The sequence below is a fragment of the Amblyomma maculatum genome, chromosome 9 (genome assembly GCF_055883805.1).
Source record: "Amblyomma maculatum isolate TAMU_Amacu chromosome 9, ASM5588380v1, whole genome shotgun sequence".
Classification (NCBI taxonomy): domain Eukaryota; kingdom Metazoa; phylum Arthropoda; class Arachnida; order Ixodida; family Ixodidae; genus Amblyomma; species Amblyomma maculatum.
In genome coordinates, this window is record NC_139352.1 from 28,847,699 (window position 1) to 28,865,476 (window position 17,778).

The 17,778-nt window shown below is 41.6% G+C and overlaps 1 protein-coding gene across 1 annotated transcript in view; it reads left to right on the forward strand.

Annotated features, from left to right (window-relative positions):
* The first annotated feature begins 13,271 nt into the window (after window positions 1-13,271).
* The window catches only part of LOC146178708 (nose resistant to fluoxetine protein 6-like), a 44,624-nt gene continuing 40,117 nt past the window's right edge, over window positions 13,272-17,778 (forward strand). The window contains exon 1 of the mRNA XM_084580015.1: window positions 13,272-13,482. Coding sequence (XP_084436141.1) covers window positions 13,272-13,482 — 211 coding nt within the window. The remainder of the gene's footprint in view (window positions 13,483-17,778) is intronic.

A 17,778-nucleotide genomic window follows, 5' to 3' on the forward strand; every position in this document is an offset into this window, starting at 1 on the left:
CATACTTGTCAAACATCTATATTAATATTATAATAAATAATGACCCTCATGTCTGTGGCCGAAGCAGCATTCTTGTGAGAAGGTTAGAATTAACAAATTATTTAACCGAGACATTAAATTTTGATAGAGCTTTAGAATTGGTGCACCTGTAAAGGGCTGCTTATTAAATATGACAAGACCAAAGCTGTCATTTTACGATCGAAAGGTCGACAATTGAAACAGTATTTCTCTCTCTATTTTAATGGAGATAGCATCAATTAGGTAATACTTCAAAACTTTAGGTGCATTATTCAAGAACATATACTTTGAGATGCACAAATAGATATGGCAATAGTAAAATTATCAAGAAAAATCGTATGTTGTAACGACACAGGGATATTCTTCCTGTCCGTTCACGCCTTTTTATTTAGCATTCACATTTTTTTCATTCCACATTCCATATTTCATAATGTTTTATGATATCGGGTACGACTACATCCATTATTATTTAGAAGCTAGTGCGACTCCAAAATAAAAGGGTAAGAGCAATTTTAAATTCTGCGATATATCACCATGCAGCTCCTTTAGCGTAGAAGCTTTTCTTGGCTAAAATAAGCAGTTTTTCCAGTTTCCGTTTGTTCAATGCACTGAGAAATGGACCAAAATTTATACTTTTACAGCACGATTAACAGACATCAACCTGACTTCATACACATATACGGCACAATATTCAAAATATTGCAAGGTTATTTCAATTGAACCTTTTACGGCGATGTCGTCTCGCCTTATTTACCCCAAAACACTAAATATTTGCTTCAAATGGGCACTGATGTAATAGCCTTCCCTACTTGTGAGTTATATCGGATATTTTTGTATGGTTAAAAACATAACGTGAATATAATTGTTGATTGTTGTTGTTTTGTGTTCGTTGTATGTTTCTTTGCTCTGACAGTGTATTCATGTAAAATATTCGTGACCCACAAGCGTTGATATGTAGTTTTTATAAATTGATTTATGCGTGTTCAAGACAGCACGAGTATGCATATTGTATAATTCATAGGCTCTTATTGTATATATTTCTGTGCATTGTGTATGCCGTTCTTTTCTCTGTAAATGATGGGCAATACGTACTCGTCAAGCTGTCTAAAGTAGCAGTTTTTTCCCCACCTCCCATGTTCGTGGAAGGCATGAAATTACAGTTTGTTTTGATTTCAGATAATAATATATCAAGTTCTCTTCAGTGCGGGATATCAGCATCATATAAATGTTTTGCGACTGCCTAGCGTGAGCTTAAGGAAACGAAATCGATCAGTTTGTTTCCAGCAACACGGTTTGCGAGAGTAGTATTGAGCGATGGATGTGTCTTTGGTTTTATACTGTTCACGTAGTGCTAATACAATCCGAGCCCTCCGCCCACTGACTCCTCGGCCCACATGCCTGTGCGCCCCGCGCCCTCACACTCGCTTCCTCTTCTTTGTGCGAGTGCAAGTGCACTAGAACACGCACGACGCGCATGTCCGGTCATTGCGTGAACAGGTATCTGACGGTGGTATGTGACGGATCGCGGCAGCGAAGGTTAATAAGCACGAAACGAGCCGCTAACATGGGGCATTTCTTCTGGAGCGCTGCTGCGACCCGGGATTTTTTTGTGCTTTATGAAGGTGTAACCTGAACACCACCGCCACTACCACTTGAACCAGACGAGACGGCGCCGAGAGCATCATGTGTCTAACTTTCGTTGCAGGCCGGGACCATTATCTAGCCTGGTGATGGAGTAAATAGCTTCATTATAGCAGTTACGCATCTCAGCTGGTATGCAACCAGCTAAGCTTGATGCCGCTTTTTTTTTTCTTTCTTTCTCTTTCTTTTTTCTTTTCCTTTCTTTGCTTTCTTCCTTTCCTTCTTTCTTTCGTTTCTTATTTCTTTCTATCTTTTCCTTTCTTTCTTCTTTTCTTTCTTCCTTTCCTTCTTTCTTTCTATCTTTTTTTTTCTTTTTCAAAGCAAACATGTGATTACATAAAGACACTCGCCATGCATAAAGACATTCGCCATCCCCTCGAAGTGATTTGGAGAACACATCCTGTTTAGCCAGGCCGAGGGGAGCGCGTCGGCTGTCGTGCCTTCGCGACGCCTGAGAAGTAAAGGAAAAAGGCGAATAGAAATACCACATTCTCGGGCACCCTGCTGGGCGCGGTCAGGTCCGGCGGAGGCGAGAAAAGAGAGAAAAAAACACAGCGCCATATCCCTCGCTCTTACTGGCGTGCTGGACCGCCGTGCCGACGCCACGTTTGCTGAGCGCGAAAGCGGAATAAACAGCACAAAGAGAGAGAGAGCGAGAGGGATCGGTTTGACCGCGGCTATTCAGCGGGCGCCTAATACCTTTCAGGATGGCGCCTCATGATCAACAGTGAAAACCAGCAGACTTAGTTTTGTTATAACGATGTTAGCTTCCTCGCGGTCGATGTGTCCACGATTTCGAACATCGTCCACAGTGCAGCTCCATATATTGTTTCATTTCATCCGTCTCATCTTTACGAGGAGACATTCTTCTTCCAATGTAAATAGTGATGACACGGCGTCCGACGAGAGCGTCTCTGTACAGATCTCTGTGCTACCGACAGGTCTGATTTGTGCACAGTGACTATAGACGACGTCGTCATTGCCAAGACTTTTTAACACATGAAGAACATATTTGTGTAAATGTTTAGCGCTCCTTGCTCCATCTTTCCATGGTTAAATACTCTTGCTTATCTTCCAGGTCGAGAGAGGAACCCTGCTCGACAGTAGCAGAGATCCCGTGTGTAGGCTAAAGCTATAAATCTGCTCCAATAAAGAAAGAATATTTCTCTTTAGAAGTTCAAGGCTGCTCTATATTTCTCGCTTTTATTTCATTTGAAACATCGTTCAACTCAGCCGATTATTGTCTGCAGTTCAGTCCTGGAGTTGCTTAGGGTGAAGGATGTCATCAGAAACTATCACACGGCTGAATTATCCTGTATTCAATATTCTCATGAACTCTTCCCAACCCAGTTCTTTGAATGTCTCCTTTAGGACCCTGCCTAAACTATTCGAGGAGTGGTGTCTTCGTAATTGACGTTTTGTCAGTTTCGCTACAGACATTTTCTGGCACTCTGTTTACGCGATGCATACGCGACTGTTGAGGTTGCGCCTGGGTACATAATGCTCACCCGTAATCGCTATAGTGGTTGGTCAGGTCGTACGCATTTCTGTTTCACTATATTCTTGGCGTAATACTAGTTTTTAGTCAACTAGCTTTCCCGAAAAGCCAATCTGGTTCATTGGGTGCCTCAAGTATAAGGTCAGTCTAATTTCCTTTCGTAACATTTCTAAACTATTTTAGAATACATACACTGGGCTTTTTTGGTCTAATTTATCAAGTCATTGTTGTCCTCTTCTGATGTATTGATATAATAATGTTTTCCGGTCACTCATGGCGTGGTGAGGAACTGCGTATGCAGAGTGGAAAGTTTTTCAACTATGATACCACCAACAACCGGCACCAAGAAATTTTAGAGGGTGAAAACCATTGGTACTGTTCAATGGCGTTTTTCTGGGAACTGATACAAGAATAAGCCTCAGTTTACACGGTAAATATTGTCGCTAAACCAAATCGCAAGTTAAATCGCGCCTTTGCGTTTAACATGACAGGAAACAAACTTTGAGAGGTCTGCAGAGATCTGCATTGGAGAAACGCGAAATCATGTGCATCGGCTGCACTTCAGTAGGTCCTAGACTGTCATGACTCTGCAATTTTGACAGTCATGACTAGACACTATACAATAGTCATGACGGACTCCATAGACATTCGCACTGGTTCTCCAATCTGACTGACTCATGACTAAACTGTAATGACTCACATGACATAACTAAGCATGAGATTACAATCATATATCATTCGTCATTACATACACATTCCCGACTACCAGTCTCATCTCAGAGCGGCGTCATATCACACGTTACATTTTGCTTCAATATTTTGCTTTTAACTTTTGCTTCCCGTTCTGCGGGCCCGTTTTCAAAAGATGAGCCATATACGACTTTCGCCTTAATAAAGAAAAAGCGCACAACAACCGCTCTTAAATGTAGAGGTTGTGCGCCCACTTGTTTTTTTTTTTCTTTTTCGCCCACAAACGCAAGTAAGGTTTCGCCTTAATGAAGATATATGGAGTTCCAAATTTGTTTATAGGCCCTTATTATGGCACCCCTTTCTTCCTTGTTTCACACTTCTTCAGTCTCTGCGCTCAGCGTCGCTGAAGTGTCGACCATTAATGCGGACTTTCCTTTTCGCAGAACTTGTTTTTCCGATTGTTTTCTCTTCAATTCATGTGGTTTCGCATAACACATGGGAGCAAGCTGTTCATAACAACAGCATTATACGGTTTCACCGCATGACAATATTTTATTGTGATAGATATACGTGCCGGACAGATCATGACAGCCCTTTTCTCAGCGGAAATAATGATTTGATTTCGTTTTCCGGCGCTGCCACTCAACTTGACCTTCAGGAACCTACCGTGCGTCAGAGCTGCCAAGCGTATCACACTACTAAACAATGAAAGAGCGCCTAGTCGCCACTGTAAGATAGCCAATACAAGTACGCAGTGAACAGGCAGTGTGCGGCGAGGAGGTTGCAGGACGGGGAAGGTCCGCTGACTTTGGCAATTGTGGTCTTCATTCCAGCTTCAGTTTCTGGCGTTCCCGTATTTACATTTTCCGTTAGGACTTTTTCGTTGAATACGCATTTCATGCATATGCCTGGAGTAGGGCAGCGTGTTGGTTCGCATATGAAAAGACAAGTATAACGGAGTTGGAAAGCGTTCATAGGAAAGTGATCACAGTTAACTCGAATCAGTGCGATCGCTACATTTCGAAACTCCTGGCAATGGCTGGTTTATCCGCGTGGTCTAAGTTTCTAAGTTCAGAACTTCTTTATCAGATCTACGACAATTTTTAATACATACTGGTGCATATGATTGTTGTACATGTTTATATTTATTCTATTTGGCAAATTTTCTACACTGTCTTTACCTTCATGTACATTGTCATTCGAAATTGTATATATCATCATCACGAACTGCCTAAATTTTATTCTGTGTGTAAATACTGATATGTGATGTATTTGTTCGGTAGGATATATTTTATGTACACTTTCCTTTGTTGTTAATCATGTGCAATTCCTGTTTTGGTGATTTGTCGCCGCTCATCTGAATGTATAATGTGAATGTCTTATGTCTAATAAAACTTTTTCTAAACACACGAAAATTTACTCAGTACAAAGTAAGAAGTATCATTTTGTTTCAGGCGCGACAGCTACGCGGTACAAACAGAAGGAACACCGAAGAACGGAGGTTCTACACAGATGCTGTTCGTTATCACGCAATAAAGTATGTGACTCGTTCGGGCGAAACTTTTGTCGCTGTCACCATATCCTAGAATGAAACTATCGCCTGGGGGAAAAAAAAATAAAATAAAGCGAGTGGGAGGCTTCCTTCGAGGTGTGATATATAATTTCGAGTCCAATTTGACATCATTCTGTTTTTTGCACTCGATGAAAGTTTGCGACCGATATTGGAACGCACGACATAAGTATTTTAATTCATTTGTAGTTAATTTTGATGTGTCCACCGTGAAAAGAGATCTGCGCTTTTCCTCCACCCAATACATCATAAAGCAAGAAATGTTCACAAATGAAAATGCCTCGTCAAAGGCGATATCGCGTCTGCTCTTAAGGCTAAGCTTGGACGTTCCACTAATTATCACTTTTCCCATATGCAAATCCAGAATCAAACTCTTTTCCGCTATGCCTTGAAAATTCTTTTATCTTTACCAGCGTTCTTCATCAATCTTTCTGTTTATATTTCAAGGAGTTTCAACTATCCCAAGAAAGGCTTATATGAACTGTACTTACACAACAGAATATCATCTATTATCGATAGTGCCAAAGTGCAGTACGGTTTTTTTTTTTTATTCGTGTGAACATTTTATGCCGCTCATTTTCGTCTCAGTTGTGTCAGAGTGCACTGTTGTTTTCCGATTCTTGGAAATTATGAGTTTTGTCTAACATTATTCTCCATTCCTGCCACCGCCCCCTCAAAGAGACTGGCTATAGTTACCTGTAAATAAATAAAGAAATGATGAATATATTAGGTTCCCTGCATAAATATCATCTGAAAAATACTGCAGCTTGCGTTGTTTAATTCTCAACGGCGCAAAGCACTAACAGCGCAATTCCTAAATTCATTCACCAAATGTTTTATTTGAAATAATTATTTCCTGAAAGTTTTACTACTTCTTATACGTGTTCTTTCCACGATTTAACATTAATCCTTTTGTCTCAGTATGTGCTATCTCAATTTTTATTTTTTGTAACCGTGTTCACTGCTTTCTAGATAGACCTAACTTTTTTTATGTTTTCTTTAATTAGCCAACGGCTTTCCAGTATATGCCTTGGAATTTTTCCCGCTACCTTTTTTTTTTCAATTTTATTAACATTATGTGCCTGTTTCAGTTCAGGTTTTCGCAACAACCTTTTCAGTCTTGCTACGGTTTTAACAAATCAAGAAATTTAGAAGAAATTTTAGAAAGCAGTTTTTGATTGTAGTTTACATTTCTATAAGTTGCTCATAACCATAAATATATCTGCACAACGTGGTGACTTAGTTTGGGTCCAATTGCGAACTTCTGACTTTCAATAGATGTGCTAAATTTCAACTGGCTTATCTCGCCGAAGCCTAAGCTAGTCGTTCGGAACGCAGGGCTACTTCAAAGCAAAGTTTCGCACGTATCGCTTGCTTACACCATCTCTATCAATAAGATCATAAATGTATTTTAGTCTTTTCTACAGATTCTTCACAGATGTTTTCAAACTCTCGCACCAAAGGTGTTGTATGTAATTCTGATTGCTCCACGGGAGCACAGCAAACACATTAAAAGCAAAATTTTGCCCATGTTCGCACCTCAGGCGGTTCCCATCAATATGTGCATAAAAATATCTAAAATTATACCACAGTCGCCTAACAATTAAAAGACGTACCATTAAGCTGCATGTAAATTTGTTATCACAAATATTTGCTAAGAGCCATTTCAGAATAATAGCTTGTAGGACGAGTTGTGAGAGGATGTTCTGCTTGGGTGTGAAGGAGGAAGTTAGGTTCCATTTTGTATTACACTTGATAGTGTGCGCCGGTGTTGTGTTTCTCTCTTCTTGTTGTCTTCGTTGTCCCGCTGTTCTGGATAAGAGCAATTTCTACAGGCTGATCATAACACAGCCTCTACACTATGGTGCTGCAAACTGACCTCATCTGATATGTACCAGCAACCGGGAGCTCACTGAGCCTGAGTTTGTAGTGGCGATCGTCTCGTTACCAGCGTCTTTGCACCCATCCGCCAGGATCTGCAAAGAGGTGATCTTCGTCTGCCATTGCAGAGCACCTTTACACTCACATGATATTCAGCTTTCCTTGAAGCGCATCATGACCACAGACTGGAGATTTCAGATCAACTTTCTCATTGGATGTACCTTTCTAGGCTACGCTGCATAGCAGTTATGAGTGACGTGTTGTAACGCCTAATCTATGCAGCGAATTTACTTCCGGGCTCTTCAGAGCCAGAAACCTTAATATCTCTAAAGAGAGCATGCCGTTCCCTGAAGAACTGCCCTAGTTTTGTGCTCCGTTTTCCACTGTGCAATTTCTGTTTATTTCTTTTACCCTGTTTCACTTCTCCACGTTACCAAGTAGCCATGTTGTAAAGGGGTGAAGAGAACAACTAGCGATGTTCGCCTCCACGCGACCGCATGAAATAACCCGGTAAATAACCCGCGGTATGAAGTTCCTTACCAAAACAAATTTTCATACTAATTTACAGTTTTTGTTTTGCACTTAAAGCTCCACGCTGCCTGGTGAGAGCGATAAGTGGCATGCGGGGCGCGTACAATCAATGCTTCATCCGTACTTTGGTGGATTAGTTTGAGATCGTAAGCTCTTACTCGCACGTTTGGCGATTTCTCTCGGTCTGTCGGTGCGTCCAAATTCAAGATGGCGGATGTATCATGTGACTATCAAGGGCTTGAGTTAGAAATTTCCCTTAAGTCTAAATCAATATTCACCCCCTAGTTTGTCGCCCTAGCAATCCAAGATGGCATGCCCCCTAAAGGTCCACCCTATATCACGTGCTGCTACCCGAAATACTTGCCATCCTCAGGCTAACTCTTGGTCACGTGGTACCTCATTGCCCTGCTGGACTACTTGGTGCACCACAAATATTTTGTTACAACATAGTAGGAGCATGTCAAAAGTTAGTTATTTAAGCAAATCTAAAGCAATGGTGGGCAGTTTTTTCTATAAAGAAAAGGAGACGAGATCGCGAGTTAATTCGGTCAACATTTTAATTGTTCTTTTGCAGCAAACAAGTAAGCAAGAGCAGGCGAGCGGAACCTGTCACTTGGAATAAATCCAAACGCCCGCCGGTCAGCGTTTGTTTTCCTTCTGTTTACATGGTGTCAAGAGGGGTTGCGCGATGCTTGTTTTCCTGGGAGGAAACAGCTTATGAGTTGACATCTTACAAACTCACGAGCAGTCAAACACACACACACACACACGCACACACACACACACGCACACACACACACACACACACACACACACACACACACACACACACACACACACACACACACACACACACACACACACACACACACACGCGCGCGCGCGCGCGCATGCACGCACGCAAACTCAAACTCAATTGTGGGCGGAAAACTATGTGCCATGAAGGAAGTTCTCGTGACTATAAACGCCTTGCGGGCTGGCGTTCGCCAAGGTGAGCTGCTACGGCACGCCATAGAAGTATGCACAGGGAAGTACGTCAAGTTCACATACTGTGTTGCTTGCATATCGCAAAGAAGGTGAGGCGTAGTACGAACGGTTACTTAGAGCGGTGGTTGACCGAGGCTTCGCTAGTGGTTGTTCTTGTCGCTCCTAACTTCCGTATCATTAGCCATAATTGAAGGAAGCGTGTCCATGTAAAGGTAGAATGAGGTACCTGTGATCGTTCAATACACGTCTAACGCAACCCATCAATAACAGTGGAGACTCCCGCAAGTAAGGCTCTCCCAGAAATTACAGCCTGGCACGTTAACCACTACTTGGAGACTACCTGACGTCATTTAAAGTAACATGGTGACCATTAGGGCACGTTGATGCGAAAGTAACATATTGAACCAGCGAAATACATAGAATGCGCAAAAAACGAATTTGTTTCCTTGAAACAAATTCGTTGGTCCTTGCGAAACAAGCAGCGTTGGTCCTTGTGTACGTGTCTTCCTTCTGTGATTGTGTTTTTTTCGCTGCGGCTATGTCGAATGAAGCATATTTCTTCTACAGTGGGCCCCTCTTTCTGTGTCAAACAAAAGCAGCGTTGGTCCTTGTGTACGTGTCTTCCTTCTGTGATTGTGTTTTTTTCGCTGCGGCTATGTCGAATTGTTTCCTTGGCAGGCCGTTTCTTCGAGCAAACCCTAGTTCTTAGTCCAGCGCTCTCCCGTGTACTTCTTTTCTTGTGTTTCGATGTCGTTCGCTGCTTCAATATGTTAGATTTGCTTAACGTACACTGTTTCCGAAAAGCGGCCGCTGCGGCCGGGATTTTATTCCTCGTCCTTAAGTTCATCATTTTGTCTCCCTAACCACTCAGCCACTGGCCGAATGTGGTTGTTTTTATTCTTCTATCTCACCACTTAACTCCACGATTAACTGTTCTTTCACATCCGTCAGCACAAAAAACAAAATATATATATGCACTTTGATTTTTATTGATTGATTGATTGATTGATTGATTGATTGATTGATTGATTGACAATCTTTATTAACTGAAAATTGGGGGTTAGGGATTGTGGGTTAGGAACGAGTTTGTGATAGAGCAATGGGTGTAGACTGGTCCAGGAGTTCGTTGGCCTGAGCTGCGGCTCTGGCTTGCTGTGCTAGCATGAGCATCCGGCTACGCATCCGGGTTGAATGGAAAGTCCTCCCACTGTTCTGGACTAGAAATATATATTTCAGACATTATAGGGCTAACCATACATCACCTAGGGGATGTAGGGCTTACATTGCACCTTCAACGCTGCTCCTCAAGAAACTAATATTCCGATATATAGATCATTCATTCATCCAATCTTCGAATGCGCTTGTGTTATTAGGAATCATTTATAGTGTGACATAAACTGGAATGCTTATAGAAGAAGGCTGTGCGATTTGTTTGCAGGAGATTCGACATAGATTTTTCACCGTCTGCTTTTCTTTCATAACTAGGCCTCAGTAAACTTGCTGCACGTCGTCATCGTCAATGCCTGAAATTCCTGCACACGTTACTCAATTCTCGCTTATCTTCTTTACAATATTATCTCACATTTTCCAAACCTTAAACTTCTCGTTATAATTGTCTTCTGGTATTGATTATTAGCGTTTCAATAAATTTACTAGAGCAGGCAATCGTGTCATATTATACAATTACCGGTACCGACGGTACATATTTCACTCAAGCCAACACGATTTAATAAAAGGATTTTGTTTAGTTAGTTCACAGTATATATAACTGATCTAATCTCCAACGTTGATTCCAACTTTATAGGTTTCCAAAAGGCCCGAGTCAAAGTTTCGCAAAAGGGCTTTCTTTTTTTTTGAACTGTCAGTACGCGGTAACAGTTCGTCCTCGTTAATAAATTATCTCCCACTTCCGGTCTCTTCCTGTGCTCTACAGGGCAGAGTCCTGGGGCGCTTTCTTTTTGGAATATGTATAAATGACGCACCATTTTACGTACTTTCTGGCATAAGTTAATATTCTGAAGATTGTGCTTTTTAATACTCCATAATGACTAACAATGATCACCACCTTCTTCATTCCGATAAGGATTGCATATACTCTTAAAGCGAGAAATGGCTAATGTCTCTTAATATGAAAAACAGCCTCTCTAAATTCCTTCCATGGGCGTCACTCAGAATCAACTTAAAAATATTTATTACTTATTTAACAAATTGCCGCTGTAAGAAAGCATTAACCCCTAGGCCTTCCTTTAACGCATCACATAAAGTAGACACACCCTTTAGGTGGTGGCGGTGGTTGTAGTGGTTCACTAAAAATTAAAAAAAAAGAGAAGGAGCATAATGATCCTGGCTGCGGTAATTACTATTTAATATTTGAAGCTCCCGAGGTGCGGCCGGAAGAAAGAAAGACAAGGAGAGGATAACAAGGTGGAGTACATGGGAGCGAAAGCAGGAAAGTACAGCAGAAGCTGTGTACATTATTTGCTAAATACAAAAGGTAATTATTTACAGAATGTAAGGAAAATATGCCGTATTTACTTAGTCGTGCGCACACAAGCTTCTTTCGCAGTCTGATTGCGTGTTCGACACACGGCAAAAGCTGCCGAGTTTGGATGCTAAAAAAAATGCATCTACGGTAGCAGGCACAAAGCGTTGATGTCACGCATGCACCAGCTTACGTAGAGCAAAGGCAGCCTCCAGCCGCTTGCCCAGTGAACGCGCAGGGTAGCTCCACCATGTACGAAGAGCCCAGGTATGCCACTCTTCACTGGCGGTGGATGTTGGGAAGTTGCAGGGCGAATCTCAAACGATGCTAAGGAAGCTTATCGCGTTGTCACGAATTTTAAGTATTATCGGTGAGCGCTACTCCTTGCACGACCCTCGGTAAAATCCTTCACCTACCTAACACTTATACGACCGAAACTAGAGTATGCTTGAGCTGTTGAGACGCAAATCAAAGCAGTATTAAGGATAGACCAGAAGTAATACAAAAAAAAAATGCCGCTGCGTTCGCCTACTCAGCTTATTCATTTCATGTAAGTATAACCAAACTAAAATATAATGCTCATCTCATAAATTGAACTCACCGTAGTCATGACGGGAGACTATGCAAATATCACAAATATTATCAATATCACTCTCATTTTCCGCGCGAGTTGTCATCACCCCTGATTTTCAAAGGTCCTGCCGCACAAACGATTAAAAAAATAAAAACCGCTTGTTCTCCGTCTGGCCGGATATCTGCGATAATGGCTTCATTTTTTGTGCGAATTGCGAAAGACTGAAGTGGACTAAAGGCAAAGCCGTGCTCCGTGCGCACTCGCCTTTATTATCAATCAAAATGAAAATTTGACCAATCGCTCGCGTAAAACCCCTTCAACTGGACCTTGGAGCTGGTAATATATATATATATATATATATATATATATATATATATATATATATATATATATATATATATATATATATATATATATATATATATATATATATATATATATATATATATATAGATAGATAGATAGAGAGAGAGAGAGAGAGAGCCACAGAAGGAAACATTATAACTAAAAAGGCTTATAAAAATATTTTACCTTCGCTGAAAAGCCCGTTATTGTAGGCTGCAGAAGATATCAACTGAAAAGCCTGCCCTGCATGTTTTTATTTTCGGACCGCAACAAATAAACCAAATTTTCGTTTCCGCTAGCCTATTCCTACAATAAATGCTCCGGTATAAAGTGTATTTTGTCAACAAGAGCAATACTGATTCAAATTCCTTGACTGCCGCCTGTCGGCGGAGTTTTTAGTTGTGAGATGGTAATTGAGATTGAGAGGACTTATTGTGCTTTATACGCAGTTTTCGGAGAAACAACAATAGCACTTCCCACGCCAATACTTTGCGAGACCAGGAAGAGAACGAAAGTCGAAGGTTACCTGTCAAGAGTGGGCATTAGACTTACACGTATGAGGGTTTATTGAAGGGGAGGGTAAGCTTCCACTATCCACTGACGCTTACTTCGTCGCGAGCGTCATTAGACGGGCGCTTGTCACTTGGCTCCCCGCCGGCGAAAGGCGCTTCAGGCGAGTAACGACAGTGAGCTTGTGATTCGCCAAGGACAGTGTCCAGCTATAGTCTCCTTCGCTGTTAATTCGGTGGCTCAGTGCGGATGCGTATTTGAAAGCGCAAAGACGACAAGCTCCTCTGAGCTACCAAGAAAATCCTTACTATAGCTAGTAGTAAGAAGACGTCAGTTTTTGTCGTTGCTTGTCCAGGAGTGCTTTTTTATATTTCGTTGAAATTGATTGCCTGCAATGCATTAATTGCTGACGACGAAAATTTGTTGTCGCGTCTTCCCTTCAGTAATGATGCCTGTGGTTACGGCAGTACTACTCGTGTTACCGGTAGTCGTCGCAGAGAATGTTACCGCAGCCAGCTTCAAAGTCGAGAAAGCACTTGCAATAATGTCGGCGGGAACGACATCAGCACCATCGTCGGAGTGGGACAGCGTGGACTACACGAAAGCTTTCCGAGACGCTGCGTCCTGCGCCATGGCAAGCATACCGGCGCCGATACAGAAGAAGCTGCTCGGAGCGGAGATCAGCCCCGAGTGCAGTGTCGCCCTGCTTCGGACTGTGCGCGCTTTTCAGAACTTCGAGCTGTGGGCGTTAAGGCGTGAGTGGCAGATTATTTCTGACTTTTATTTTATTCCTAGATATCGGATCTGAAGGAATTAGGAGCTAGAAATTGTTTTCATGAAAACCGGTCATACTTTTATTCGCTATCTAATACTCTTTCTTGTCAAATATCTCAAAAGTTCGAAAAAAACAATAACGTCTTATCGCTTCTAGTTAAATACATTTCACTAGTAGCAGCATACGTACTTGTGGTCACATACACCCCTTAGCCTTCAAGGTATTCAGCTATACAGATTTTAATACGTTCTTAAGCAAATACAAGTTCAAATATAACTGTTTTAGTGCTTGTAGTCGCGTGTTTCGAGCCCACAGGGTGGACATGTATGTTCCAATGTGACCAGCACTATCTTTGAGTTGCTTTTTTGTTTGTAAAAGTCGATATTTTCAAATTTAACTACGCATGAAAGACGCATTATTTCTGATGGCTGGACGTTGGCCAGAAGCAAACATTTACTGAACTTTTAGCGTTCCTTTTCAGCATTGTTGTGTCTTGAGCTTGAGAGTGCCGTTATTGTATGATATGTGGCAATTAGAATTAACTTGGTTTTCTTAATATTCGTGTTTAAATTTACAGCCACATGTAATCGGTGTAGGTTACAGTAGTGCCCACAGAAATTCACTCTTGAATTCGCGTTAAGTAACATTAAAAGAGCAAGTACAGTCTTGGTCAAAAGTTTTAAGGCCAAAGGATTTTTGTCTAAGCCGCAACATGGAGCCGTCATGGCATCATTAAAGTTCAAAGGGCATTTTAGTGGCTACGAAATGTCTTATAACAACAAGAAACTCTCTCAAAACGTTTCACGGCCCTATAGTGTTTAATGGCGCCGTTAACGGCTTCATTTTGCGGCCGAGAAAAAATATTCTTTCGCTTCAGGACTGTTGACCAAGGCTGTAGATAGTTTAAAAACAAGCTTTTCTCCTGCTCTACGATTAGGAATAATAACGCACAGCAAATACTCACGTGTTTGAAGGCAGGCCTTTTAATATGTCCAGTTATTGGAGGTGCAATGTATAATATTCCATAGTACAATATTTACGTGTAAAAAATTAGTTCTCGATAACTATTTTAGTTTCAATTAATGACTAGTATTTTCGGGAGATGTGTACTGACACTAAAAGGCGTCGTTTTCTGAGCTGGACTGAAACGAAGCGAACGCCTTGCGGAAAATTATGAAAATTTAATTTCAAGTCCAAAATGTGGGACCAATTATAACCTCCTCTTGATCTTCTGACATTCTGCTTGGTGAATGAGTATTTGCGTCTAAAACATCGATTTCTACTGTTATTAAGCACTTTTACCATATTTGTGATATGCTTCTGTATGTGCGTTCGAGAGTACCGCAAACGGGAGGAAGCTGTAAATTTAACGTAGTAGTCAATATGACACTTCGAAGTTCATTTCTGTCTCATTTAAATAACACAAACGCAGATGAAGGGATTAAATAGTCAATCTTCGTCCACCCTTAAGGGAAAAATTAATGTGATTAACTTAAACTAAGTTCTTAGTGGTTTGCTTAGGATCTTGTTGCCAACCTAGACGACGGTCCTCTTTGGCTAATATTTCGAGCCATATTGGCAGCGCTTTACGGAGAAATAAGAGTACTTGCGATTTGACACTTTCGTCCATACATCGCAGTAAGAGCGGGACTTATCTAGCGTAGCCTGCGACGCATACCCATCTGTTCATTTTTCACCTCATGTGAAAAAGCAACTTCTTGTGCAGAAAATAAAATTCGAGCGCCTAATGTCTTCCGTATCATCACTAATAATAAAGATATCAGGGGCCTGCCCCCAATTCTTTATAGTACTGTGCACAATGATTCAGTACTCCCCGATTCGATGTCATTAACAGCAACAGTTTGCGAAATACCTTATAAAATTGCCTTAATCAGGCTGGCAATACATTTTGCATACTAAAGGAACATTTTTTTTTGCAGATGCAGTGCGTTGACTATCAGCGAGTGGAAAATAATTGAAAAAAAAAAAAAAAAGGTTTGTGAAGGCCGTTGGCTCGGTGTACGAAATAACACAGATAGGTCCTTGCGAATTGTCTGAGTGCTCGAAGGTTTGTGCCTCCCTTCAAAATCACTGGTGAGATAACATATGTGCAAAAAGCACAACCCCGCCACGGTGGTGCAGTGGCCAGGACGCCCGACTGCTGTGCCTAAGGATGCGGTATTAAATCCCGGCTGCAGTGGCCTCTTCGTGATGGAGATGAAAAGCGTGGCACCCATGTGCTGTGCTGTCAGTGAAGGTTGATAACACCAGGCGGTACAAATTTTCGCACCTCTCCACGCGTTATGTGTCACAGCCTAAGCCACTTTGGGAGGTTAAACCTCATAAACCATGAACTAAAGGCAAGGACAAAAATATAGCGTGCTATGTTTACATGTCCTAAACGAAGGACGTCCGGATTTTATGTAGATGAGGAAAAAAAGCATTTAAACAGCCCATTTGTTCTATTGTTTCCACCTGAAAAGGCTTGCTTTGGTTTATGTGGTTTAAAGTTTCGAAACAACTCAGGCTATGAGAAACGCGGCAGTGGAGGGCTCTGGAAGTTTTGACCACTGGGGGTAATTTTCCGCGCTCTGACATCGCACAGGATACGGGCGCCTTGCGTTACGCCTCCATCGAAAAGCGGCCGCCGCGGCCAGGGTTCGGTTACGCCTCCCTGGGTCAGCAGTCGAGACATTTAACCATTTACTCACCACGGCGGAGCACACGTATACGAAGGTCTTCCTTGTAGTAGTTCGAAGAGAGGATAACCGATGGTCGCTTAGGGTAACAAACTGGATTTGAAGGGAAGGAAAGCGTAGCAGGGGACGGCAGAAAGTTAGGTAGGCGGATGAGGTTAAGAAGTTCGCAGGGGTCAAGTGGATGCAGCTTGCACAGAACCGGGTTAATTGTAGAAATATAGGAGAGGCCTTAGCACTGCAGTGGGTATAGTCAGGCTGATTATGATGATGATGATGATGATGACAGGCGGGTGGGTTGACGACACACATTAGAGTTAATATAGCTTATTATAAAAGGAGAAAGAGGGACCTCTCACATTATTTAAGTGTCAAGAATAAGCCAAATGGCGCGACTGGCATTGAAATGGCATTCTGCTTCGTGCTGGTCGTTTATTTCAAAAAGATCACATGGAGATTCCAGATTTAGCCACTAAGCGAAAGTAAGGGGAACATGGAGGAGATAAAAGGTAAATTGACGAGCAGAGCATGCAGACAATAAGGTAGCAAGAAGAACGCTTGCAAAAAATTTGATGTATGAATAAACAAGTATGATTAGATACAAAGTATATAGTGCAGCAGAAAAATTGTCTTATAAGTTTTAAAATAGTCATATCACCAAAATCTACGGTTTTGGAATACAGCCTTGTACTTAAGAAAACGGCCCTTTTGAACGCGTTCTGCCCCTGCAGCCGAGTAGTTAGGGCGCTCGACAACTGAACCAGGGCAACCGGGTTCTCTTCCGACTGCGACGGCCATAATTTGGGGAAGGCGGAACGCCATGAGACTGTACTCTGTGAGGTCCGTGTGTGAAGAAACCCATATTGTTGTAAATATGCGTAACAATATGAAACCCTTGAGGGAACGGCTTCTTTTATTACCTATATGTATTTGGGACATTAAGCCTAATAAATCAAAGCGCATTGAACGAAGATTAATAGGAAGCCTGGAAACAGAAGAACTGAAAAGAAAACGACTGAGAATAAATACACTTTACGTATACTTTATGAATATAAACGGCGACAGATATCCAGAAAGGCTTGTATCTATGTACTACTTTTTTTTTTCATCCAATGCCATGGGAACCACACACACAAAATCCAGACACCAACTTTCTGCATATCTGCACCTAGTACATGGTACTTTAGCTCATTGTTTGTCGCATACAAGTAACTGCTATAAGGGAAATATTAAAAAATGTCAATGTTTCGCCTTTTTGGTGCCAAACTAGGTTGAACTACCAGATTTTTCGAAACAGTATTCGAGAGTACACAACATAAAACATAGATAACAATACTTGAGATTACTACGCATCTCATATATCATCTTATGTGCATACATAAAAAAATAAGTGTTGTGGTTTAACTCCTCATTGAATTGCGATAGCAACAGGGGAAGCTGTTTTCCCTGCGACATTATATTCCCCTATCACGCCGTATTAGTGTAAGGTGCTACATTATTGGGGACACTTAGTCTCATCCTTTAAGAGTATGACGCGAAAGCGTGAGATACTAGTCCACATATAAATGAGAAGCGTTCAA